We start from the raw sequence: 25,217 nt of genomic DNA on the forward strand, positions 1-25,217 counted from the left end.
CTTTAACTGACAGTAAAATAACAGAAGTGAGATTTATATTAAAGTCAACATTTAAAATCTAAAGTTTATCAGCTTTTTCTTCACGGTTTTGTGAAGTTTGGACGACCACCAGAGATGATATATATATATATATATATATATATATATATATATATATATATATATATATATATATATATATATAATGTGTGTGTGTGTGTGTGTGTGTGTGTGTGTGTGTGTGTGTGTGTGTGTGTAACATCTGGATAAACAGCAGCTGATTGTGACAGCTTCATTCATATTAATTGATTTCAGTGTAAAAGCTGCTGTGACTCAAACAGAAACCAATTGAACTTGAATCCAAAGCAAATATGATTTAATAATATTAAACAAGTTTATGACCTACTCAAAGCATATTTCTGCTTGTTTATTGATGATTAATCTCATGATGATCTCCACGTTTTTGACTTTAAGAGACTAAAACTGATCGTTTTAAACTCTTCAAACATCTGGACTGTCAGAATAAAGACTCTGCTTTGACTAAATGGAGCCTGGAATGTAATAAACATAACAGCTGATGTGTTTTAGGAGGATTTTTTTTTTCCTTTAACGTCTCTCAGTTAAAGCAGCTGAAGTTCAAAGAAAACTTACAGAAGAGTTTCGGGTGAATGTTTCCACCTCTGTAACTCTCCCTGCTGGAAGAAGCTCGTGTTGTTCAGATGAGCAGATTTCCTGCGAGCCGGCGGCCGTCTGTTGCAGACAGACGCTCAGAAACCGACAGCGGAGCAGCTTTTCCTCACACGTTAAACTGTCTCTTCTTGTTTTTCTTTTTTTCTCTCTCTCTCCCAGGACGCTGGCTTCATTTGGCACCAAAATCAACCGTCGAGTGTTCAGTCAACAGCTGTGATCAAACCACAACTCTGACCATGTTTTTTTTGTTTTTTGTTTTTTTTTTTTGCCTCTCAGAAGGAAAAAATGTCAAAAATCTCCTCGTCAGTCTGAATCCGACGGCGAGGTGATGCTCCGTCGGATCCTTTTTAAAGTTTTTCATCCTCGTCCGTAACAGGTGAGTTTTAACTTCCTGCTGTTTGCATGAGAGCTGATGCCTTCAGGGACATCCATCAGTCCTCCGGAAATTCAGCTGTCCACGTGTGTGTGTGTGTGTGTGTGTGTGTGTGTGTGTGTGTGTGTGTGTGTGTGTGTGTGTGTGTGTGTGTGTGTGTTTGCTCGTCTTTCATCTATAAATCTCTGTAGAAACAGTGGATCAGATGTAATTAACTGTCTGAATGTCTCAACTGGTCAAAAAATAACGAATAGAACGTCAGATAAAGTCTTGATATTACTGTAATTATATTTTTTACAGTCTTTGCATGTTTTACATTTACATATTTATTATATCTTTGATTTAGTTTGACATTTTGACAGATTATTACATCTTAAACTAAGAGACAAAACTAATTTGAGCTGTGATCAAACTGTAAATTAAGATCCGGACAGATTTGAGGTTTTATTTGGTTTTGTTCATTTGAAATCAGCTTTTAATGTCAGAATAAAAAAAGTCCTTAAAGTCTTACAGTTGGTCAGTGAAGGCTTTGATGTTTCAGGGCGAACAACCAGTTTCACAGAGCGGCTCTGACGTTTCATCAGTAATTGTTTGTGAAATAAACTGCAGATAAATGTGAGTCTCTGCAGCGCTGCGACATGCTCACACACGTGTCACCAGTACGCCGTTTGTTTGTTTTGATTAGTGAAACATTGAGCGTGTCACAAAATGAAGTAAAACAGGCTGCAGGGAAAACGATCAGTGACGACATCAACTTTTATACTTTCAGTTTGAAATTTAAGCTCCTTTTCTTTTCTTGTCCAAAAGGATTCAATTTTTAATCGATAAAACTGTCTAATAGTAATAAAAGTATGTGAGCTTCCATGCATGTTTTACATAACATTCACAATAAAATATAAATGTGTCTGGAAACATTAAATACTGTAACTGTGAGCATGTTGGTTTGTTTGTTTTATTACCAAATTAGGTAAAAAAAAATGTAAAAAAAATAAAACACTGCTTATCCAGAAAAGTCATACGTACGACTCATGACCTCAATATTTATAAAATCTTAGCTGCCAAAGTCGTTATAAAACGACTGTTTTAACTGTCATCTCAGGAAAAGATGTTTCTGTTCTCTTTAAATTTAGAGACACGTTTGTGTCATAAATTAAAACTGTTCTTTGTTTTATGAATCTTGACTCACAGATTAATTACAGCTCAAATTTCTCTTTTTGTCCTGAACAAAACTGTTTCACATTAGTGACACAGAGAGTTAAAGTTAGCCTCATGGTGCGTTCAGGGTCTTTTACACAAGTGTGTGCACACGAAAAGCATAATATTTTGCTTAATTTCTTATAAAACTGATCATTTTGGCCATAAATCTGTCAACAGGATTCATATTTATGATGAACCTTGTACATTGTTATGATGACAAACATGATTTGTGGAAGAGAAAAACTCATGAACTTGAGTTTAAAAAGATGAACCTGGTTCACTGAAATGAAGACAGTGAACTGTGTCTGTTAGCATCATTAGCCGAGTTAGCCGATAACGTTCATGAGTTTAACTGTTGACATAAAAACTGTTTACTGTGAAAGCTTTGTTTTCTTTAAACATGTGGAAAAGACTCCTGAACGCACCTTGAAAGTCATTCTGGTGTCTGTTTGATGCTTTAATTGATGCAACCGTGTGTGTGTGTGTGTGTGTGTGTGTGTGTGTGTGTGTGTGTGTGTGTGTTTATTGCAGTCTAGTCCTCGCTGATGACGTCGACGTCCTCGGCTCCGGGCTGCTGCGTGGCTGCTCTCCAGCGGCTGACGTGCTGGCTGCCCTTCCTCTTCTGCTGCGCCTCCGGAGACTCTTCCTCCAACTTCTGACGCTTGTGCTTCGTCCTGCGGTTCTGAAACCAAACCTTCACCTGGACGCGGAGACACAGAGAGAGGTCCGGATCAATACATGTCGGAAAAACAGAACACAATGTGACTTTATTGATTGAACTGATCAGAGGACGAGCGGTCGGTGCTGGTCCTGGTCTGATGCTCACTACAATCTTCACCTTAGAAGTCAAGCTGCAACCAAACATTATTGATTCATCTGCTGATTATTTTCTCCATGAATTAATTGATCATTTTGTCCATAAAATGTCAGAAAATAGTGAAAAATGCCCGTTTAGAGAACAAGATTACACCATCACCAACAGTCCAAACTCCAAAGATGTTCAGTTCATGTATGTAAAAGCTAAAAAGTAGGATTTTTCATGCAGGATGTATCTTTTAATTGCTTTATTAGTACTTCTACTTCAGTAAAGGGTCTGAATACTTCTTCCACGGCTGGCAGCTACTACCACAACCACCACTAGTACTACTACTGCTGACAGTAATAATAATAATAATAAATGTGTAGGAGGCTCACAGTGATTTAATATCTTTCTGCTGGTAAAACATGAACCTGACATGCAGAAGTGTTAGAACACGTCCAGCCGAGTCGTCCCTGCAGACGTGAGACCTGCTGACTAAGAGCTCATGTTGCACAATCTGTCAGCGATCTGACATCATATATCTGTGTGACAGGATCCAGATCGACACGATACGATACTCGAGCGTCTCTCTCCCTCATGCGCTAGCCAAAAGCCCGGGGTGACACTTTCATATCAGATCCTCTCTGCGTGACGGATGCTGTGTAATTACGATGCTGATGTCACTCTGATAGATCCATCGGCGTTATCTCAACGCTGACGAGTCGGACAGTTAAAGACAAAAAAAGAAAATGTGTGAGGAGGTTATTTCCTGTTGGGCTGCTCTCGCTGACAACATGAAAGTAAAACTCTTCTTATCTTTGCAGGCTTAATTTGTAACATGGCATGGCGCTTTTAGAAGAGAGCGACTTTATCTAAACTCACAGAAAGATTAAGACTCACATCAGCATTTATAATACATCAAACTGAGCTGATTAAACTGAACCCCGCAGGCTGAACTGTTCATTACATGAAGCTAATTTAACTGGTCTCACAGCCGCAAACCAGTTCATCCTCTGAGGATCAGGAAATGTTATTTAACTGGAATTAGCTGAGAGAGCTTTTATGTTTGCTTCTCGTCTGCTTATTTGATTTAAAACTGAGGAAGTTTTCTTCTGGTCGTTACAGCAGAAATAATCTCTTCTGTTCTCTTTAAGGTGCCTTTAATGTCGCTTCTAAAGATGCATTTATATGATTTATATTTAACACAGAATTTTTTATACTGTCTTTTAATAAATGTAGTTTTTAGTCGTATCTACTGTTCCAGGAGTTGCTGAATAAATTTCGTCGTGCTGGAAATGCATTTTATTCTGTTTTATTTATTTATTTATATTATTCTGTAATTTTTTTAATCGCACTGCAGTCTAACTCTAATTTGTGTTATATTTAGTTGTTTCTATCTGGTTGTTACTGCTTCTATCAGGATCCAGACCGGGTCGACGGTCATGCTGGTGGTTCTGTGAGGTTTTTACTGGATCAGCTGAGCCTGATGGGAAATTAGTCATCAATAATCAAAATACTGGACAGAATAAATTTACCAGATGATGACGTTAGATGAAAAGTCAGAGGAGATATTTCAGTTTGTAGCAGACTGACGGACTGAAAAATACAACAGATAATGATAATATAAACTATTATTCTCTAACTAATAATACACTATATTCATTATATAATATCATAAACACATAATATAGAATATAACAGCTCATAACAGCTTCTCAGTGCCAACATCCACTGTGAAGGTCAAGTTTGGTAAATTACTAGTAGTGCTGATCATAGTAGCAGTGTCACTCCACATACAACTACCAGTCTTACTACTATTAATGTTACTACCAATGATATTAGTGCTATTACGTCACAGTTCACTCTGAATTACAGCTGCTATTTTTTTCGATGAATCAATGAATCTTTCGGTTTATAAAATGTGAAACATCACAATGTTTAAATGTCTTGTTTTGTCTGATTAACTGTAAAAAAAAACAAAATAACAAGTTTACTATCACATATGACAAAGCATTAAATCATCACATTTTAAATTTTAGGAAAATGCAAAATTTTGGTATTTTTCCTTTGAAAAAAATGACTAAAACTAATCAAAACAGTTGCTGATTAATTTTCTGTCAATTGATTAAATCGATTGATTGTTGCAGATCTACTCTGAAACCTCATTAGATTATATAACACAACCTGTCAGTCACATTCAAAACTTAAAAAAAAAGTTTAAAATTACTTGAATTTTACTTAAAATTTTTATTTGAAATAAAAACAGATTTTAAAATGTGATTAATTTTTATCCATAAAATAGTGATTAAAACTGTCAGTGGAGTTAAAAGAACAATATTTGACTATTTAATTTTGTTAAGTATAATTATAAAGTAGTATAAAGTAGAAATACTGAATAATAAGTAAATGTAATCTGTTATTTTCTACTATTAATAAAAACTGAAAACTGACAGAATTAAATGACAGAAGATGAACGAATGTTTTTCTGCTCAGTTTTTAAACGTATTTTCAGTGTTTTCCTGTCTGCAGTCGCCGTGTTTAACACTCAGCGATGATCATGAGCTGACAGCCGATTATTAAAACTGATGCAAAGAGTTTTTTGAATCATCAGCCCTAAAATCTCTTGAAGGGAAGCAGATTACTGGGTGATTATTGTCTATAAACGCAAAGATTGCTAAAGCTCTAATTTCTGTCTGATTAATACCTGCTGATGGCTGTGATTCTCAGCTGATTGATGGATCACTCTCCCTCGCTCTCTTCCTGTCCTCTGTTGTGCAATTAGCTCATAAATAATCGTCAGTGATATCCAACGTCATCTCTCTGGCGTCAGGGCTCGTATAACCACGGCTACTTGATGACAAACGCTGTCAATCATCGGCTGAGAAAGAGCAGGAGGGAGCGTCTCGTAGATGACTAACCATCGACTCACCTCCCCGCAAACATTCCTGTGATCTGGATCAGCGCCAGAAGCCTTAAATACAACCTGTGTTTACCTGCAGATATACTGATCACCCGCAGTACCTGTCCGCAGGTAAACATCACTGATCAATCACTGGAAATTACACAGAAAAACTGATCACAGACACAAACACAGAGACCACAAATAAAAAGCAGCTGTCAATCACTGAGCGAAGCACCAGGTTCAGTCCTGTGTACTAATACACAGCAGTAATAGTACTTTGTAGTATTTTAAGTACTTTATTTATATGAACATCACTGATTATTGATTTTTAGTAAGTAAGTATGAAGAGACCAACTATTGTCAGTATTAAGTTCATTCTGCTGCTTTATCAATTTTTTTTACTTTATTAATGAATTTCATGTTGTAATTGTATATTATAGCATTTTACTTTATATTATTTTATTTTATTTTAATTTATTTCATTTTTAATAAAATTCCTGATGAGATCACACTAATTATTGTAAATGTTATTCATTCATTCATATTTCTTTATAATAATTATAATTATTATTAATTTCTTTATAATAATTCCCCTAAACAGTTAAATACTTGATATCAGAATTTCTTTTTTTTATTTATTTATTCATTCATTCATTCATTCATACTCCAGAAATTGTCATGTTGTGCTTTTTTCTTTCATCCATCCATGCATTGATTCATTCAGTCATTGGTTTATTCATATTTAACTTGACTTTTATGAAAATCTCCACAAAAATAATTGAAGTTATTCATTCATGCGTTCATTCATCTGAAGAAAGATTCATGTTTTGTTTAGCTGAACTGTTTCCTAGACGATTCTTATTCATCCATTCATGCATCCATGATTGATGAATTACTTTAATAATTCACTGATGTCTGCATTCATTCATTCATTCATTCATTCATTCATTCATTCATTCGCTCATATTTTCTGGAAGAAAATTTTGTATTTGGCTATTTTTCACTGGACTGTTTTTATCCATTCATTTATTCATTTATTCATTCAATCATTCTTATGTAATTTTTAATTTCTTTATGAGAATTTATTTGTCATTCATACGTTCATATTATTTGTACAGAATTGTTTCATTTGGCTACTTTTTCCCTGAACAATTTTTATTCATCCAAATTTACTGATGCGATTATTTTATATTATTATTTATATATGAATTAAATTCATTTCATTCACTCGTCTTTTCAGCAGTCTTCGCCATTTTACGATATGCGTTACGACACAGCAAAAGGTTTCAGTCGGATAAAAACAAAGCTCACTGAGTCTGTTGCTGCGGTTCATATTTTAGCTTCTGTCGTGGCTCAAAAACTGACATTTATAGAAAAGTTTGGTCTCATGTTGAACCGAAGCGTCTGCAGATTAATTCCAGACCTGATATGTTTTGATCCACTAAAGTTAAACACCATACGAGATCAATAAATCCCTGTTTTTTTATCTTTGCCGCCATCTTGACTTTAAACACCTGGCAGATCTTCTTCTAGTTCATTCTGTGAACAAACTGATGTGTTGTATTTAGCTTTAGCTTTAGCTTTAGCTTCATCCATTCATTCTATGTAGTAATAATCCTTTTTTTGTTGTTTTTCTTCTTTGATCCAGTGATAAACTACCACCCGTCCCTCCATTTCCCATCATGCCTACCTGTGTCTCGGTCAGGCACAGACCGCTCGCCAGCTGTTTCCTCTCGGCTCCGACCACGTAGTGATTCTTCTCGAAGGCTCGTTCCAGACGGAGGAGCTGCGATGGTGAGAACGCCGTCCGGATCCTTTTGGGTTTCCTGGAGAACGGACCGTGAAGCAGCATGTTCTCCGGACTGCCGTCGTCTCCTGAAACACGACCAACAAACACAGTCAGAAAACGACGGAAATCTGCCACGAAACATCATCCGAGAGGCTGAAAGTTCGAATTCACGGTCAGAAAAGTTGATTTGTTGAGACAAAATGTATAACATGACTGTTTCTGATTATGTTCAAAATATTTAAAATTAGAAGAAATATCCCTTTTTTGCAAATTTCCTTTGAATAAAATGTTTATTTTTCCATCCATGTGTTTATTTGTTCATCCAGTCATTCATTATTTATATTTAATTCTATGAAATTTCTTTATGCTACCTAAGATTTTACATCATTTCACAGTTTGTCATTAATTCATATTTTCTGTACAATATTGTCATGTTTGTTTGATTTTTTTGTTAATCTGCCAAATAATCTCTTGATTAATTGTTTGGTCTCTAAAATGTCAGAAAATAGTTTAAAAATGTAGATTATAATTTCCCCGATGGATTAATTGTATTGTTATTGTCTAGAAACATCAAAAAATTATGAAAAAAGTCAAAAATGTCTTGAAATGATTTGTTTTGTCCAAGAGAAACGCAGTAAACGACTGAAACAATTAATCAGTTATTAAAACTGTTGCCAATTTCTGTAGATCACCTAATCAATAGACTTCCACCTCCAGACAAAGCCTCCCCCCAAGACTAGTCTGCTTGACACAATTATTAACGTAATTAACCTCGACCATTAAACAATCTAAACCCTCAAACAGTCCCTTTGACGAAGTGAGGACCCGACAAAATGTCCCCATAAAACTGAAACGCGTCCTCACAAAGGACGCAGCAGTACGAGAAATGCTGATTATTGTTTGTGCTGCAAACAGAAATAAATTGAAATGAAGACAGATGTGATGCGGGGAGTGTGTGTTCTTGTCTTTCTATCTTTGTGAGGACCCATTTCAGTTTTAAACAAAGTGAGGACGTTTCAGCATCACAAGGAGCGGTTCCCACTAGTTCCAAAGATCTGTTTAAAGGTCGACACTTTAAGGTTAAAGGTTACGATTAGGTTAGTTTAGGGTTTAGTAGTGTCATGTGTTTCTGAAGGAATATGCAGACGGGGCCAGTTGTTGGTATATATAACTACACTGTTTATACAAAACTAGATTTCTGTTATTGTTTTGTGGCCTTCCTCATAAATAATTGTGATATTAATTATTTGTCGTACTTCCGTTTTGCCCTGGATTTTCTTGGGGAAGTAACAGGCTCAGTAGTGCATTATGTCAGTTAGGGTCCTCACAAGGATAGAAAGACGTGCACGCCTGTGTGTATGTGTGTGTGTGTGTGTGTGTGTGTGTGTGTGTGTGTGTGTGTCAGTACTGTTTGTTCAGGTTAATCTGATCAAACATCGACTGTTTTTATTGCATCAGATATTTGTGTTTGGATCTGCAGTAAAACCGCAGACTGAAATCTGAGTCGATCCACCGCCGCCGCATCACCGCAGCGTGATGTCATCACCCCCCCCCCCCCTTCCCTCTTATTTAGATTTATCATATTCTGATATAAATTGTTGTACATGTTTAGTTACTTTCATGCATCTTAATATAAATGACAAACATTCTCTGGTTGCAGTTTTGAGAGAAGTAAAGAAATCACACGAGTCACATTCAGATATTCACACCTGAACTTGTCTTTCAACAGTATTGATTAACACGATTAACATTCATGACTTAATTTACTGTTTCTACTTTGTTATTGTAACGTTTGACTGAGTCGAGTCAAAGAGGAATTTCTGTTACTATGTGACAAAGTCTCTTGAATCTTGAATCTTAAACTGAATATCTTTGAGTATCTTCACTGCAGGAACTTGTAATAGAAGTTTTCACAATGTTTAAACTTTTTGTAGACAGTACAATCAATTGATTATGGAGAAAAATACCCTTCAGATTAAATGATAACAGTAAACATTAATTGCATCTCTTGGTGATATTGTTTGCTTGTGATGAAATGTCTTCAGAGAGTTTTATTGTACTTTTTACTCAACGTTTATCTGCCAGCTGGAGTTCAGTTTTACATGCTAAACATACAAAAATATAAAACATATATAATATATTACTGTTGTTTAAACTACTAAAACTTCACCTGAACCAACTACACTCTATTAAATAAAGTTAGTGCATAAATATTTACTTAAGAACATTTTCCTGCTAATAATAAAGTGAAATATTAACTGCAAGTCTGTAAAAGGCTGTTTTGTTGTTGCCGTAGTGCTAATTTTAGTTTAAGGGATTTGACTTCATACCACAGAAACGATCACAGGTTAAGAAAAAAGAAACTAATTTGTTTATCAGACGTTGACGTGCGGTGAAGTAAACCCCGTCTGACCCGCGTCGAGCGAGACAAAGACGGTAAAAACTGGACGTTGCGTCTCTCTTTGTGACACTCGCAACATCTGCTTTATTTTTTCTGTTTATTGAAATCGTACGTAAATCTTTCAATATATTTTACATAAAAACAAATCCATGCACGAGTTCCCCTTCAACTGCTGCTGCTCGGCTGAAAGGAGGCCGCCGCCGCTGACACGCCGCACGCAAAAAAGTCGGTTGATTCGCGGCTTCGAGGAGGCGAGGAGGACAATGATGGCGTGCAGAAAGCCAGACACGTGATCTCGCCTTTTATCCAGCGTTAGCTTTCTATGAAGTCATATTCATATGCAAACCGTGAGTCGGGAATTGTGACCGATGGCGCTTCGGCTTGCAAATGTGACGGTTGATTTCTGTTGAATGTCAAATTAGCCGAGACGACGCTTTAATGTAACAACGGCGTCGAGTTTACAGGAAGGTGAGAGAACGTCTGCCGGTTCGGTTTCAGTCCTCCGAAACTACAAACCGTCTTTGGATAAATCACAGATTAAAGATTTGATTAAAATAATATTCATCAAACTAGAAGAGACGTAGGAGAAATAATCAGCTGCAGAGAAACAGCTAATAACACCTGCTGAAATCCTCCGTCTGCAGGATTTAACACGAAACATCTGCTCATTTAAATCAGCATCTGACACCAGCTAACGAAACTTATACTTGATGAGTATTTTACAGGCTAAATCCAGTGTTTTTAGACACAATGCATGAACTGGACCAGCTTTAAGCCGAGAGGGAAAGACAGAAAGAAAGAAAAAATGACAGAAACGTTCAAAACGTGAAAACAGAAAGTTTCCTTTTGGTGTTTTTAAGTGATCAGATAACGATTCAACCAACGACTGAAACAGGTTGTTAAAGAAAAAGCAGTCAAGTATGTAACAAGTGTTCATTACACACCTGTATGCACACTGTCAACATTCCCAGTAAATGTATTTATTAGTTAAATAAGAGTTAAATCAGGGTAATTCCAGTTATGTTTTAGACTTAATAAATTTAATTTTGACTAGTTTTATGCCAAAAAAGAAAGAATGAGGGTGAAAAATGACAGAAAATAGTCAAATAAAATATAAAAAACACACAAAAAGAACATTTTGCTGACTTTTCTGCGGTTAAACTGTCATAAATAATCTTGTTCTTGTGACTAAACAACTAAACAAACCCAAAGTTGTTTCTCAGCTGCGACTCACAGGTGTAACCTTCCTGTTTTCAGTCTCTCATGAACTTTAGTTAGAAGGTTTTAAAGACAGCAGGTCACATACTGTAAGGAGGTAATGACAGCATGCTGCAGCCTAATGGTGGTAAATACACCCTGACAACAACAACAACAACAACAACAACCAGGTTTCAAAGAATTCCTGCTGTGACTTCAACATAAGGAAGCAGAAGGACAGAGAAACTATCATTTAAGACATTTTGAATGTTCAAGAAAGATTTCTCCTTTTCATATATTTATAGTATATTTACACTTTCTTCTCTCACTTCACTGAAGCCATTTTCAAACCCAAAACTCAACGTTTTTATTATGGCTGCATCATTTTAGACACATTTCCTCCAAACTTCAGCCTGATGGATTTGGCATCTTTGGAAACTTGGAGCAAAGTTTCTGTATTTGTCTCTGAAGACGGTTCCAGTTGAGGATGTTGTTTAAAAGCTTTCTCTGCGTTTCCATCCACCTCGCTGCCACTTATCTGTCGGATCAGTCTAAACCAGCTCAACTGTCCTCAGTGAAACCTCTGAAGTACCTCAGCAGCCTTAAAATTTATGATGTTCACCAATCTTGATTTGCAAATTTGCAATTTAATAGAACAGAATAGAATGCCTTTATCATCGTCATTGCACGGCGGTACAACGAGTTTGAAGGTGCAACTTCCTGAAAGGTGCTAGATAAGAACAGATATAAATAGAACTACAAGAACAGATAAAAAAAAAAAAAAAAACACTCTTGAATATACACAATTCATATATGCTGAACACCTCAGACACACGTTGTTCTTTCACACATCTGTTCTTGTGTATTTCCTCTACGTGCACACGTCCATGCAGATGAACCCATGAACTCCTGGTTACATGCAGACGTATCAGGTAAAAATAAACTGACATTCACAGTTGGATGGTCAGTACTGCACATGTTGCACACATGTGAAGCAGTAAAACATAAAGAAGGTGTTTGGTGGATGTCGGGAGAGCAGAGTAAAGAGCTGTAAATGGTTTTTCTTCTCAGTTTGGTTCTGCTTAGACAGATTAGTTTGTTCAGAGCTGCAAACATAAAACTAAAATCAGACACAACGAGCCAGTCGGACAAACTGCAGGAGAAAAATGTTTCCTTGAATATTCAGACACTCTGATGTCTAACATGGAAGAAAACTCGATGTATTTGCATTTGTTGTCTGTGTCTACATCCAAGTTTACATTACAAATTTAGCACAAATTATAGCAGGAGGAAAACAAAACAAGAATGACAAAAAAAGAGGTAAAGATATAGAAGCCAAAAAACTAAAGTGGCAACAAGTCAGTGCGACGTTTCCTTCCACATGTAGCTCAAATCTTTAACTGAATTTCTGGGAAATTACCAAAAGAAAATGTAGCGAATGTTTGTTTCCATCCGCTGCAGATAAACAGTCGGTGTCATTAAACCGTCGCAGAAGAAGAAGAAACAACGAGATGACGTCATTAAGAGAGCGACAGTCAAAGCTCAAACGATGGAAAACATGATGGAAATGTGACGTTTCTGTTGGTTTCGTGCGTTGATGATGTGATGTTTTCAGCTCTTCGGTGACGTTTAAGTCACATGATTCACGTACGTCATCAGTTATTCACTCAGTCACACAGCTATGTAGGTTAATTATTGACTTTAACTTGAACACACCCAACATCTACGCACTCATCCTTCCTTCATTTTAAATCAGCGGACACATGTATGATGTTCTTTCCCTCCACTCTGCCTCTGATTCCTCATCAACAACAGTTTATCTCATCCGTCTTTATAAGAAAGTAGCTGCGAACGAGGTGAAATGTGACTTTTAGTTGCTTCCATTCTTAAACACATGTAGAACTACATTTGCAGTGTTCGGAATTTTTGCCCAAAAAGAGTTTAAACACCTATTTTGAGATTTAGAGGTTTGTTGAGAACAGAGAGGCTGCAGAGAGACGAGGACATATTTTCTGTGTCAGGATTCTTCTGACAAACAGCTTCAGCTGCTGTGATGACAGAAGAAGAAGAAGAAAAGGAGGTGAGGAATGTAAACAGAAGCAGGTGATGAAAATGGACTATGACCTGTCAATCAAACGGGTTGATTGGTGGAAAGATGTTTTTTTTTTTTTTCATCTGTTCAGCTGTGCTGGATGCTGCTGCTGCTGCTAATCATAACCGCATAGTTCTTCTTCTGCTGTCTGTTAGAATCACTTTACATGCATGACTTCCTGTGCGACAGCATGGAAAAAGCTCCAACATGAGCGTCTGCTACATCACAGGTGTAAAAATATGAAAGAGAGGAAGAAGAGGAGAGAGAAGAAGAAGAATAACAGGTTATAACATGTGCTTCACATGGACATAAAGCACCACATCAAAGTGGAATAAAATAACTTAATAAGATCAAAAATAAAACAAAAAACATATTTAATGAAGGAGGAAGAAGAAAAAGAGGAAGAATAAAGAGAAACAAAAATGGAAAAATAAATCAGGCTGCAACTAATTATTATTATTATTAGTATTATTATTTTCATGATTAATCGATTAGTTGTTTGATCCATAAAATGTCAGAAAATGTTTAAAAATGTGGATCAAAGATGCAACATAAATATATTCAGTTTATTGTCACAGAGACTAAAGAAACCAGAAAATATTCACATTTAAGAAGCTGGAATCTGAAAATATGGACATTTATTTTCTTAAAAACGACTCAAAATGATCAATTATCAAAATTTAAAATAGTCGATTTATTAATCAACTGACAGCTCTAAAACTAATGTTCAAATCACGGTCAGAGAAACAGTTTTAATTAGGATGAGGAGGGAAGAAGAGGAGGAAGGATGAGGAGGAGGAAGAACAAGAGGAAGAGTTGGAATAAGAGAAATAAGACGGAGGGTGAAACAGTGAGGAAGAAGAGGAGCGATAGAATAATAATAATACTAATAATAATAATAATAATAATAATAATAATAATAAGTACTATTCAAAATCAACTGACGTGCTTAACAAGGACATTAAACATCAAATCAAAGTGGAATAAAATAAATAAGATTCAAAGTTAAAACTGTTTTGCATTAAAACACAGAATAAAAATATAAAATCAATCAAGAATATGTGACTTTAAACGAAGACGAGGGAGGAAGAAGACAAAGAATAAAGAGATGAAGAGGAAGAGGAGGAGCTGAAATTAAAGTGGAACAATAAAGTTAAAATCAGAGAAAGAAAGTAATGAAAGAGGAAGAGGAGGAGGAGGAGGAGGAGGAGGAGGAGGAAGAAGTTATTCATGTGAAACAGTTCAAACTCTGTCGTCACAGATTCTGCTGCCTTTTAGAGTCTGAGGTGACGTCTCACTCCGAGGAAACACAAAGAGGGAATCTGATGCTAAAAAGACTGTAAATGTGTCAGATATCCACTTGATATGACTAACTCAGACTGATGAAGCTGAATAGAAGCTTCACACCTGGTTTAACACACTGGAAACACTGGAAACACTGGGAACACTGGAAACACTGGGAACTGGTCCTTTAATGATGATTTCAGAGAGAGTTTATTCTTCACTGTTTGTTTAATCACACTATATGATGGTTCTATTTTACATAAAACAGGAGAACATGACAGCTGTCATGATTAATACTTCTGTGTATCAGCTGCATAAAAATGTAAAAATGTAAAAATATTTCCATTTTTGTTTATTCTGCATCACTTCAGGAAAAGTCTTAAAATTTCAGACTAAAAGAAAAAAGTTCAGGATGTTTTAACTGCTTTCAAATGTAAAAAAAGGGTTAAAAAAATTGTCTTTGTTTATTGTATTTGTTGTTTCAATAAAGAGAAGAAAATATCTGTATTTAATCCAGACGCTCTGACATCTCAGACAAGAGGAAACACCTCCTGAAAGATATTTCAACTTTCTTTTTTTTTTTAATTTCTGGCTTTTACACTCAGGTTTTTGAAAACAGGTGGATGGAAACACACTTAGAGACGAGGAGGAGGAGGAGGAGGAGGAGGTGGAGGAGGAGGAGGAGGAGTGAAGAAGAGGTGGAGCAGACAGAGGAGGGTTGTTGGGGCAGCTGGCACATCAGGCTCCCCTGGTACTGACAACAAGCCCAGACCTGATCTGAGCGTGCTCAGTCCAACACATAAACACACACACACACACACACACACACACACACACACACACACACACACACACACACCTCCACATATATTTCATAAACACATCTTTACAGACGACGTCACGTTAACTCAACGGCAGGATTTACATGATCAGAAGCAGATTTATCGCCGAGTTGGTTTCTAAAAACAAAGAATATATGCGTCAGTGTTTTGGTGGAAAAACTGTCCGATATAAATAATAAGAAAAGTCAAAATAAAATATAGAAACGTACAATAAAATCTGAACAGTATATATTCTGGAGCGAGCAGTGTTGACACATTTCTCTGACAGATTTCAACTCCGTTAAAGCTCAAAACTGCAGCGAGAAGAATAAAAACAAGAAAATGAAAAATATGCAAACAGACTGTAAAAGTGATTCAGACTCAACCTGAGGCTAAAGAAATGAGTCCCATAAACTTATGATCCCATAAACATGAATAAAAATAAAGCAAAAGTAAAGTAACAAATAAAACAAAAATAATATAAGAATTATAGTTGTGAAAAGGGATTATAAACATTTGAAAAGAAATATGGAGAAAGAAATGAAGTGAATGAAACATAACAGTATCAGTTTGATGAGATATATGAAGGTGACCAGTACAGAGCAGGAATTAAATGAGTGATGATGTAAAGTCCAGTTTAATAACAACACAGTTCAGCTGTTCATGGAGAGAAGAAGTTGTGCGTCTGCTGCCGGAGCTTTTATGACTCTTTCAGGTCGACGAAGCCACTAAAGATGAAAGTGTTCAACCTGAGTAACACAAAATGCAAAAGCTACAGTTCGGAGATGATTACAGACTCGATGGAGAGACGCGAGTCGGCACAGACTAGCTCCTGGTGACGCAAACTGAAGTGAAAACATGAAAACTATAAAAGGCTGAACAGTGAAAGAACATTTCAGACTTTAATTTGTCAGCAGGGAAGAAAAGAAAAGAAAAACATCACCATCAATTATTTGTCCCATTCAAAGTGTTTACAGTAGACACAGTATGTGTGTCTCAGACTGGTGGGTCTGACCAGTTAAAACTGGTTCTAACTGGTTAAAACCGTCTCCAGACACAGAAATAATAAACAGCGAAGTAAAGGATGAAATATGAAAACAATACAGAGGAATTCATTTTGTTTATACAAACAGTTACACCCAGTTCAAACTGCGCCTCGTTATAACGTCCGTGTTTATGAAGCGCAGATTAACGAGTCATTAAATTAAAACGTATTGTTACGTAGAGATGAGTTGTTGAGATGAAACTGTTGCTAAGCTAACTGCACGAACCGACAGACAGACTGATGTGGAATATGATCGACATATCTGACATCAATAAACCAATGAAGTTACACGAAATTACCAAATAGCATCGGTTAGCTTAGCATCATCTCACTGTAAACTGCATGAAAACTACTGAATATAAAACATATTTCACAGGTTGGCTTCCTGTTTACACATTTCTTAAGTTTTAATGGTGAAACCTGATTCAGTATTTAGTTTCAAACTAGACAGTAGTTACCAGATGTGGAAAGTAACTAAGTACATTTACTCAAGTACTGTGTTTAAGTACAGTTCTGACGTACTATATTGTACTTTCTACTCCACTACATTTATTTGACAGCTTTAGTTACTTTTCAGATGAAGATTTGACACAATGGATAATATAACAAGCTTTTAAAATACAACACATTGTTAAAGATGAAACCAGTGGTTTCCAACCTTTTTGTCTTTTGACGTCTTACAAAAAGCAGTGTGTAGTCGGGGTCACATTTCACATGTCTATGAGTTGTTAACAGCTCCACCAAATAGTGATTTTTCCCTCTAAACTTCTCACATGCTTTCATTTCAATAAATGTTCAAATGATCCAATATTTCAGCAAAAATCAAAGATTAGAGAAAAAGTCCAAAAACTGAAAACAGATTTGTGTATCAGAACTTTGTTTTTTCTTCTTTCCTCTCCCATTAATCATCTCACCACCCCTCAGATTTATCTGCTGACCTTTTGGAGGGGCCCCACCCCTAGGTTGGGAACCACTGGACTAAACTAGCTAACTGTATATAAAGTAGTGTAAACTAGCTCCACCTCCAGCAGCTACAACAGTAACATGCTGCTCTAACACTGATGCTTCACTATTAATAATCTAATGATGTCATATATAATAATATATCAGTCAGAGGGACCAAACCACTACTTTTACTGCAATACTTTAACTACATCAAGCTCATAATACTTATGTACTTTTACTGCAATACTTTAACTACATCAAGCTCATAATACTTATGTACTTTTACTGCAATACTTTAACTACATCAAGCTCATAATACTTATGTACTTTTACTGAAATACTTTAACTACATCAAGCTCATAATACTTATGTACTTTTACTGTAAGAGGATATTTTTTAGTAGTTTTTAAGACTTTATGCACAAACTTAGACATTAATTTATGAACATTCTGGACTTTACATTGTTTTTCTCAACTGCTGTGAGTGAACTTTAAACATCGGTTGTTCTTTATTGTCCTGAAAGTCTCCGTTGAGTCCCTGGACCCCAGCTTGAGAGCCTCTAATATACACCTGACCCGTCATAAAGCGCTCTAGCTTTACCTGCCCCCCCCCCCCCCCCCCCCCCCCCGTACACACCTGATCCCAAAATCCCAGAGACAGAAACAGGAGACGGTGAGATGAAGTGAGGCTGTCAGATGCTTCCAGCTAATGAATAAAAATGTGTCTGAGTGAAAGGAGGAGCAGCAGACTGTGAGCGGAGGAGGAAGGAGTTAATGGGATCACCTGTGTGTGAGAGCGGCGACAGGTAAACTCTGCTTCTGTTTTACTCTGTTGACACTGTTGCTGCTTGATTGCACTAAAAACCCACCAGAAGAAACTCATCCGTCTCTGCTGTTGTTGTTAAAAAACTATTAAAAACACGTCAGTGAGCCACATCGATGTTGCTTCATCACCATGAACACACACACACTGTAGTTTATCTTGACACAATCCCACACACACACACACACACACACACACACACACACACACACACACACACACCCTGCTGCCAGAAATACCCATTAGAGCACCAAGATTCATCCACCGCTGAAAATAGTCCCCAACAAATGCTCTTCTTCCTCCTGTTTTAGTAACGTTTGCTATAAACTACAGTGAGCAGCTCATTTAGGAAGTTCCTGAACCTTTGTTTAAGACTTGAAACTGTCATTTTGTGATATAACATCAGCCTATTTAAACCAAACGACACCGTTCAAACACAACAACAACAACAGGGGTCTCTTCAAAATAAAGCAAAAGTGAAAAGAGAAACAACACAATTCTGAGAAAATAATGAATAATTTTATAAAACTACAAAATCCAACCAGTCCTCCAATGAAACTCCAGATCTGTTGGTTTGATCATGTGACTCCAGAACGACACGTAGCAGCGTTTTCTAATCCGGCGTCTCTATCGGCAGTGATCAGCAGGATGACATCATCAACACATCGATGTTAATCAATAATGATGTTTTATGATGTGACAGGTTTAAAGATGATGGTTTGGGTTAAAATGATCACTTTTTAGTGGGGGGTTTTTTTCAAGTTAGGCCACCTCCGTCGTCATGGCAACAATAATAACCATGGGGGTTAAAGGTTAGGGGACGATCATGCCTCCATCCAGCCTCCCTCCTCTGTCACATTTATAAACGTCATCACCGCTCCGCCTCACGGTTACTACGACAACTAGATGAGCTGTCAATCAAACTGACATCACGACCTGACAGACTCAAAAGATCATACGTCTCACACGGAAATCAATATCACCAGTATGTGTGGTTAATGTGTTTATAAAAGAAATATACAGAATAGTATTACGCAGTAACGTCTCGTTACATGAGGAGTAAACAGGTTCCTTTTAATCAGAAGTTGATTTCAACAACAAGCAGATTGTTCTCATATAGAAACAACATTAATCTGTTAAAAGGTTTGTTTACACCAGAGCTGCAACGATTAGTCGACTAATCAACTTACTCAGCAGCTGTTTTGATAATCAGATCAAATTTCTCTGATTGCAGCTTCTTCAATGTGAATATTTTCTGGTTTTAGTCTCTGTGACAGTAAACTGCAGATCTTTGAGTTGTGGATAAAACGACGTCATCTTTAGGAAACACTGATCCACATTTTTTTCACCACACAACTAATCCACAGATAATGAATCAATAATGACAATAATCATTAGTTGCAGCTGTAACTTCATTCATTCATTCGTTCCAAACATTCAGACTCAGTTTTGAGCCTTCAGTCAGTTTCTTTTTCTCTCCGAGTGTTTTTACAGCTGTCAGAGAAAAGATCCAAACGCCTGAGAACAAAAGCCTCTAATCTGACAAGTGAAGAGCTCAGTGTGTGTGTGTGTGTGTGTGTGTGTGTGTGTGTGTGTGTGTGTGTGTCTGTGTGTGTGTGTGTGTGTGTGTAGCTGGTATTCCTCATGTTGTGGGGACATTAATCTGTTTACACCGTCACATGTGAGGTCTCGCCTCCCTTTGGAGATAAAACTCAAGACCCCGTAACATAAATCATGACATTTTAAGGTAGAGAGTGTGTGTGTGTGTGTGTGTGTGTCTGTGTGTGTGTGTGTGTGTGTGCGTGCATGTGTGTGTGTGTGTGTGTGAGCTACATGCAGCTGAAACTTTGGGAACAGACTCCCCTGCTGATCCTACTGGACCCTCTGACAGAGCCACGTGACCCTGTTTGGGTCCAACAACCACGGCTTGACAAACTGCATGTTAGCTGCAGGTTTGGGAGCCGAGAACTGGTTCCTGATTAGAACTGAATCCAAAACACCAAGAAGCAGGTTCCTGTTCAAAACATAATAACGTTCATTATTGTAAACAAAGACGTGTTTGCGTCACAACAACAACAACAACGTGTCGACTCGTATTTATCTTAAAAGAATAATAAAGATATTCTGTTGACGTCTTTCTTCCCATACTGGAAGTGAAACTGGGAACCAATAAGAAGCGGAATCAATAGAATATAATCAATAAGCAGCAGTTAGCAGTGCAGCAGCATCATAACTGTCTCATATAGAGACGTTAACGCTGTTCTGACTGTTGATGAAGCTGCAGGAGTTTATAACAGGAAACTAGTTTATTTGCATTAATAATTTAATACGTTTTGTAAATCAGTTGCTGTTGTTTATGAAATGATCTCTATAAATAAACTCATGTTGTCTTTTAGCATGAACATTATTTTATGATGTTTGTAGCCTTGTGACGGCTGGTTTTCCAGATAATAACACGTTTTTTAAATGAATGATATTTTTCACATTTTAATCCTTTAATATTTTAAATTCTGTTTATCTCGTCTTTAGTCTTTGATTTCAGCTTCCTGTTGTTTGTTTACTTTAAATTCATGTAAAACTGTTTGTGGGTAATAAAAGATAAAGATCATTTGAATTTAAAAGACTGAATCGTTTTTTTCTTTGCTGACAGCAACATTACAGCCTGAGGTCAAAGGTCACAAAACATCACACAAAAAAATAAAATAAAATAAAATAAAATAAAAAGCTGGAAAAGAAAAACTGATTTAAACTTTAGTCGCCAAAACAAGAAGAGTTTATGTTTATTATTTATTGATGTTTTAGACTTCAGGATGTTAGAAGATTCATTTCAAACTCGTCTGAATGAAGAATTAAATATTCTGTGATAAACAGGAAACATCACGGAGCTGAAACAACGTAAAACACACGTTCACGTTCACGTTCACGTTCAAGTTTATTTGATCTCAACTCGAAGCTCGTTAACTTTCTGCTTCATTAAAAGGAGAAAAGAGAAAAACTTGAACTTGAACAACTTCCTGTCAGTTTGACTCTTGTGAATCTTTAGTTTCATCATTTATTTGTTTGTTTTGTTTGCTTTAATATAATAAAACAACAAATAAATAAACAGGTTTTACATCATTAACATTAATATTTAAATTTAATTTTTTTGTCTTTTTGTGAATTTTAAAGTCAAATATTTTTCTTCTCTGATTTAATTCCAAATGTTTTATAAAATACAAAAATATTTTGTTTTGTTTTTCAAATCAATTTTCAATAATTCTTTATTTTATATTTATTTTCATTGTATTTATTTTGGTTATTTGATTTAAACATAAAATCATCTGATGGTTATTATTATATATTTTTATTATATTTTTATTATATTTTTATTATAGATTATTTATTATATTTTATTACATATTTTTGTCGTTTTGTTTGATGTTCAGATTATTTTGATATTTTTTTAGTTTTTATTAAATGTGTGAATATCATTCTACTGGATTCTATTATTTTAATGTTTTCTATCTTTGTATTATTATTAATTAAACATAAAGGATTTTAATTAACTTCTCCGCTGTGTGAAAAGCTTCATGTTGAGAAACTCTGAATAATGTTTTTATTATTTTTATTTTTGATCAATTATCCGTTTTTTTAATTATAAATGTTTTAATCCGCAAAACTGAAAAATACAATAAAACGATTTTTTGAGCGAAAGATTTTTACTTTTCACACAAAATGTTTTCTGTTGATGCGAAATTATCTACTGTAATAATAATAATAATAATAATAATAATAATAATAATAATAATAATAATAATAATAATTCTCCTCAGTATCAGACCTGACTATTGATCCTTCAGCTGCTGCTTCGCTTATTGATCACTTTTAATGGTCACATGACGGTTTGAAAACTGCAGCTGATAATAATAATAATAAAGAATCAATAAAAGAGTCAGAGATGGAAGCTGATCATCAGAGATGTGATTTATTGATTTTCCTCTTTTTTTCCGTCAGTTTTATGAATCATTCTGATCTGACAGCGGATCTTATTGTAACATTTCATATAATTTATGTAACAGAAGAAGAATATTGATCAACTTTATCATCTGATGTCTCGTACTGAAGAAAGATTTGATCTTCCATATTTTAATAAAAGGTTCTCAAGTTAAACCCGCGTCGTAGTTTCATTACTGAAGTCTCTCCGAGATCAGTTTATATGTCTGTAATATAATCAATAATCAATAATAATCCAGTCACAAAGCCGCGATAATAACTGTTAGTTTAAATTAGATATATTTTATATTTAATTTGCATCCTGCAGCTTCTCTGATGAACCAACACACAGACCGACACCTTTATACACTTCAATTAAAGCAGATTTCAACGCGCGCGCTTCACATTTTAGAGAAGAAATAAACAACAACAACAACAACAACTCAAACTTGATGGAAGAAAATATTCAAATACAGCAGCAACTTCATATAGTTATGAAATCTTACAGAGAATAAAAACGTTAACTTTACAGCAAAACCCGCCAACAGGCTCCACTGAGCGTCACTGCTTTCAGTTACTGACGCACGTTTCACTTTACTTGACTCTGATTGGAGGAAAATGTTAAAAAATAATAATAATAATAAATAAAAAGTTTGACAGTCAAACATAAAATCAGATAAAATGTGAAGTTATAATCTTCCACACGGCAAAAGAAATATTAGAAGTTTGAGAAGCTTCATAGTAACTCATGTTGCATCAGAACTGAAGATGTTTATGAATATTTTGTGTCTGATGAAGAATGAATAAAATAATAAAATAATAAAATATGAACATGTTGAGATTTTTCATAAGAAATCTGGGGAAAAAAGCTGCAAGTGTGACGTCAGCAGATGTAAAATGAAAAAAAATGCGCATAAAAAAAGATAAGTGATAAGATTCTGGTTTTAAAATGACTCATGTTCAGTGTGTGTGTGTGTGTGTGTGTGTGTGTGTGTGTGTGTGTGTGTGTGTGTGTGTGGGCAGTTTAGTTAAAATGCGTGACAAGCTTTGATGATGAGAAACTGATGAAGACAAAAAAAAAGGAGAAAACCGGACAAAAGAAGATAAATCAGCTTCCAATAATATTGGTATTGATCATATTAGTTGGAAGTGACGTCACCGAAACTTTATCTTCCAGCTGAACATAAAAAATCTAAACGTAAAAAAATAAAAAAAAAACCTTCATGATAAACTGAACTTTGATCTTTTATCTTTTTAGAAAATATTAATCAATCTTTTTTTCTCCATAATCTGTTTAACAGCAAATGATCAATGAGGCTCCAATAATATACCAATAATACAATCAATTAGCCTATCACTCGTTAAATCAAATTTATTGCATAACTTCTATTATAATCTATTATAATATTTATTATATTTATACTGTTCATTGTTAAAATTAAAAGCTGACAGTCTTATACTGCCTTGTTTATTCATTATTATCAATTATAATGATTATTATGATGTTGTCGCTGTTGACTTAAAACTGGCCAAAAATAAGAACATACACATAATAATCATATTAATAAAGGAAGAGTAGAATATAGAAAACAATAAAACCAGTAATTGCAAAAAATTAATGAAGAACAACAGAGAAAAGTTGTGATATTTTTGATATAATAAGATCTTGATTCTAATTGCTGCTCTAATATTATTGCAACACACACTCATACACATACACACTCATACACACACACACACACATACAGAGCTGATGAAATAAAATCTGAAAATGGAGAAAAGATTCGAGCAAAAAATGCACAAAAGTGACTAAAATCAAAGCTGCTCAAAAACACGAAAAACAGTGCAAGAACAAGCTGAGTTCATAAAAGTGTATAAATATAATAAACAGTATTGATAAGAAGCAGCGGCTCACCTTGGAAGCGGTGTCCCAGGTAGCGGCTCCGCAGCACCCAGGGGTAGAAGCTGAGCGCCTCCCGGTGCTGCGGGCTGAAGAAGCTCTGCGGGGGGATCTGCAGCGGGTGTAGCGGCAGCCCGCCGGGGCTCTGCGTGTGCGTCCCGGGCTCCTGCAGCACCATGTCCGGCCCGGTCGAGTACAAAGTCCTCCCGCTGCTCCCCTGGAAGCAGGAGCCGAACACCCCGGCGGCTCCGGGGTGCAGCGACTCCGGGAACCTGAGCGCCGTGGGCCGGATGGGCTCATCCCCGGAGCCGCCGCTGTGGCTGTGACTGTTCGCCTCCTTCCCCACCAGAGACTCTATGGTGAAGCATTTCTTATTATTGCTGTGCTGGAACATTGTAAGCACCTGGAGCGGAGCAGATGAAGAAGATGGTGAAGCGGGTAACAAGAAGGAACAAATCGGCGTCCAGTTAGTCCAGTTCCTCGGATTCGGGGAGCTCAGATTCCCAGCTTCCCCCGGAGAGCCATACCTCTCCCCTGTGCGTAAAAACCGTGCGCAAAATCCTGATTTCTTGCACCTGGAGACGGACGAAGTTTCCTCTCACCTGTGTCCGGGGCGGTGTCTGTGTCTGTGCCGCTCTTCGCTCCGGTGCGGCAGCTGCAGGATTTAAAAAAAAAAAAAATCACAAACTCTCCTGAAAGTCTCCGGTCAGAGAGCAGCGCAGATCCTCCGCGCAGCAGCCGGGTTCGAGCAGAGAGCGGCGGGGCAGCAGGGCTCTGATCAGTCGGTGTCTCCTCACGCCTCCTGCCGCCGCATGCTGGAGTCTGAGCCGAGCCGGGAGTGTCTCTGTCACTCAACAGGCTGCAGCCAGATACCTGCCCTGCCCTCCTGCCAGAGGTGCGCTGAGCATGCGCAGAGGCAACCCCCCTCAGACAGCCATTTTGTTGATGGTGGATGACGGTGAGGAAGAGGAGGATGTAATGTTAAAGGTGATGATGATGAAGAAACGTA

The 25,217-nt window shown here is 36.5% G+C and overlaps 1 protein-coding gene and 1 long non-coding RNA gene across 7 annotated transcripts in view; one reads left to right on the plus strand and one right to left on the minus strand.

Annotated features, from left to right (window-relative positions):
* The window catches only part of LOC122990076, a 49,201-nt gene extending 46,345 nt beyond the window's left edge, over positions 1–2,856 (plus strand). For 5 of the 6 annotated variants that reach the window (XR_006405247.1, XR_006405252.1, XR_006405249.1 and 2 more), the window contains 2 exons: positions 829–1,045; positions 2,771–2,856. This is a non-coding gene — a long non-coding RNA (uncharacterized LOC122990076). The remainder of the gene's footprint in view (positions 1–828; positions 1,046–2,770) is intronic. The other variant, XR_006405251.1, reaches the window with a different exon arrangement.
* emx3 (empty spiracles homeobox 3) lies at positions 1,039–25,217 on the minus strand. The gene is made up of 3 exons (XM_044363196.1): positions 24,224–25,217; positions 7,631–7,815; positions 1,039–2,939 (listed from the first exon to the last, which is right to left on the minus strand). Exons 1-3 carry the CDS (start codon positions 24,600–24,602, stop codon positions 2,772–2,774), a joined length of 732 nt encoding a protein of 243 aa, XP_044219131.1. The 5' UTR covers positions 24,603–25,217; the 3' UTR covers positions 1,039–2,771.

Source organism: Thunnus albacares, chromosome 10 (genome assembly GCF_914725855.1).
Source record: "Thunnus albacares chromosome 10, fThuAlb1.1, whole genome shotgun sequence".
Taxonomy (NCBI): domain Eukaryota; kingdom Metazoa; phylum Chordata; class Actinopteri; order Scombriformes; family Scombridae; genus Thunnus; species Thunnus albacares.

Bases quoted from the DNA above. Each gene is read 5' to 3' on its own strand.
- emx3 (XM_044363196.1), bottom strand. From the start codon at position 24,602: ATGTTCCAGCACAGCAATAATAAGAAATGCTTCACCATAGAGTCTCTG. The intron at 7,816-24,223 runs GTGAGCCGCTGC...GTCGTGTTTCAG, and splicing joins CCTGGGACACCGCTTCCAAG to GAGACGACGGCAGTCCGGAG. The intron at 2,940-7,630 runs GTAGGCATGATG...CTCCGCGTCCAG, and splicing joins TGTGCCTGACCGAGACACAG to GTGAAGGTTTGGTTTCAGAA.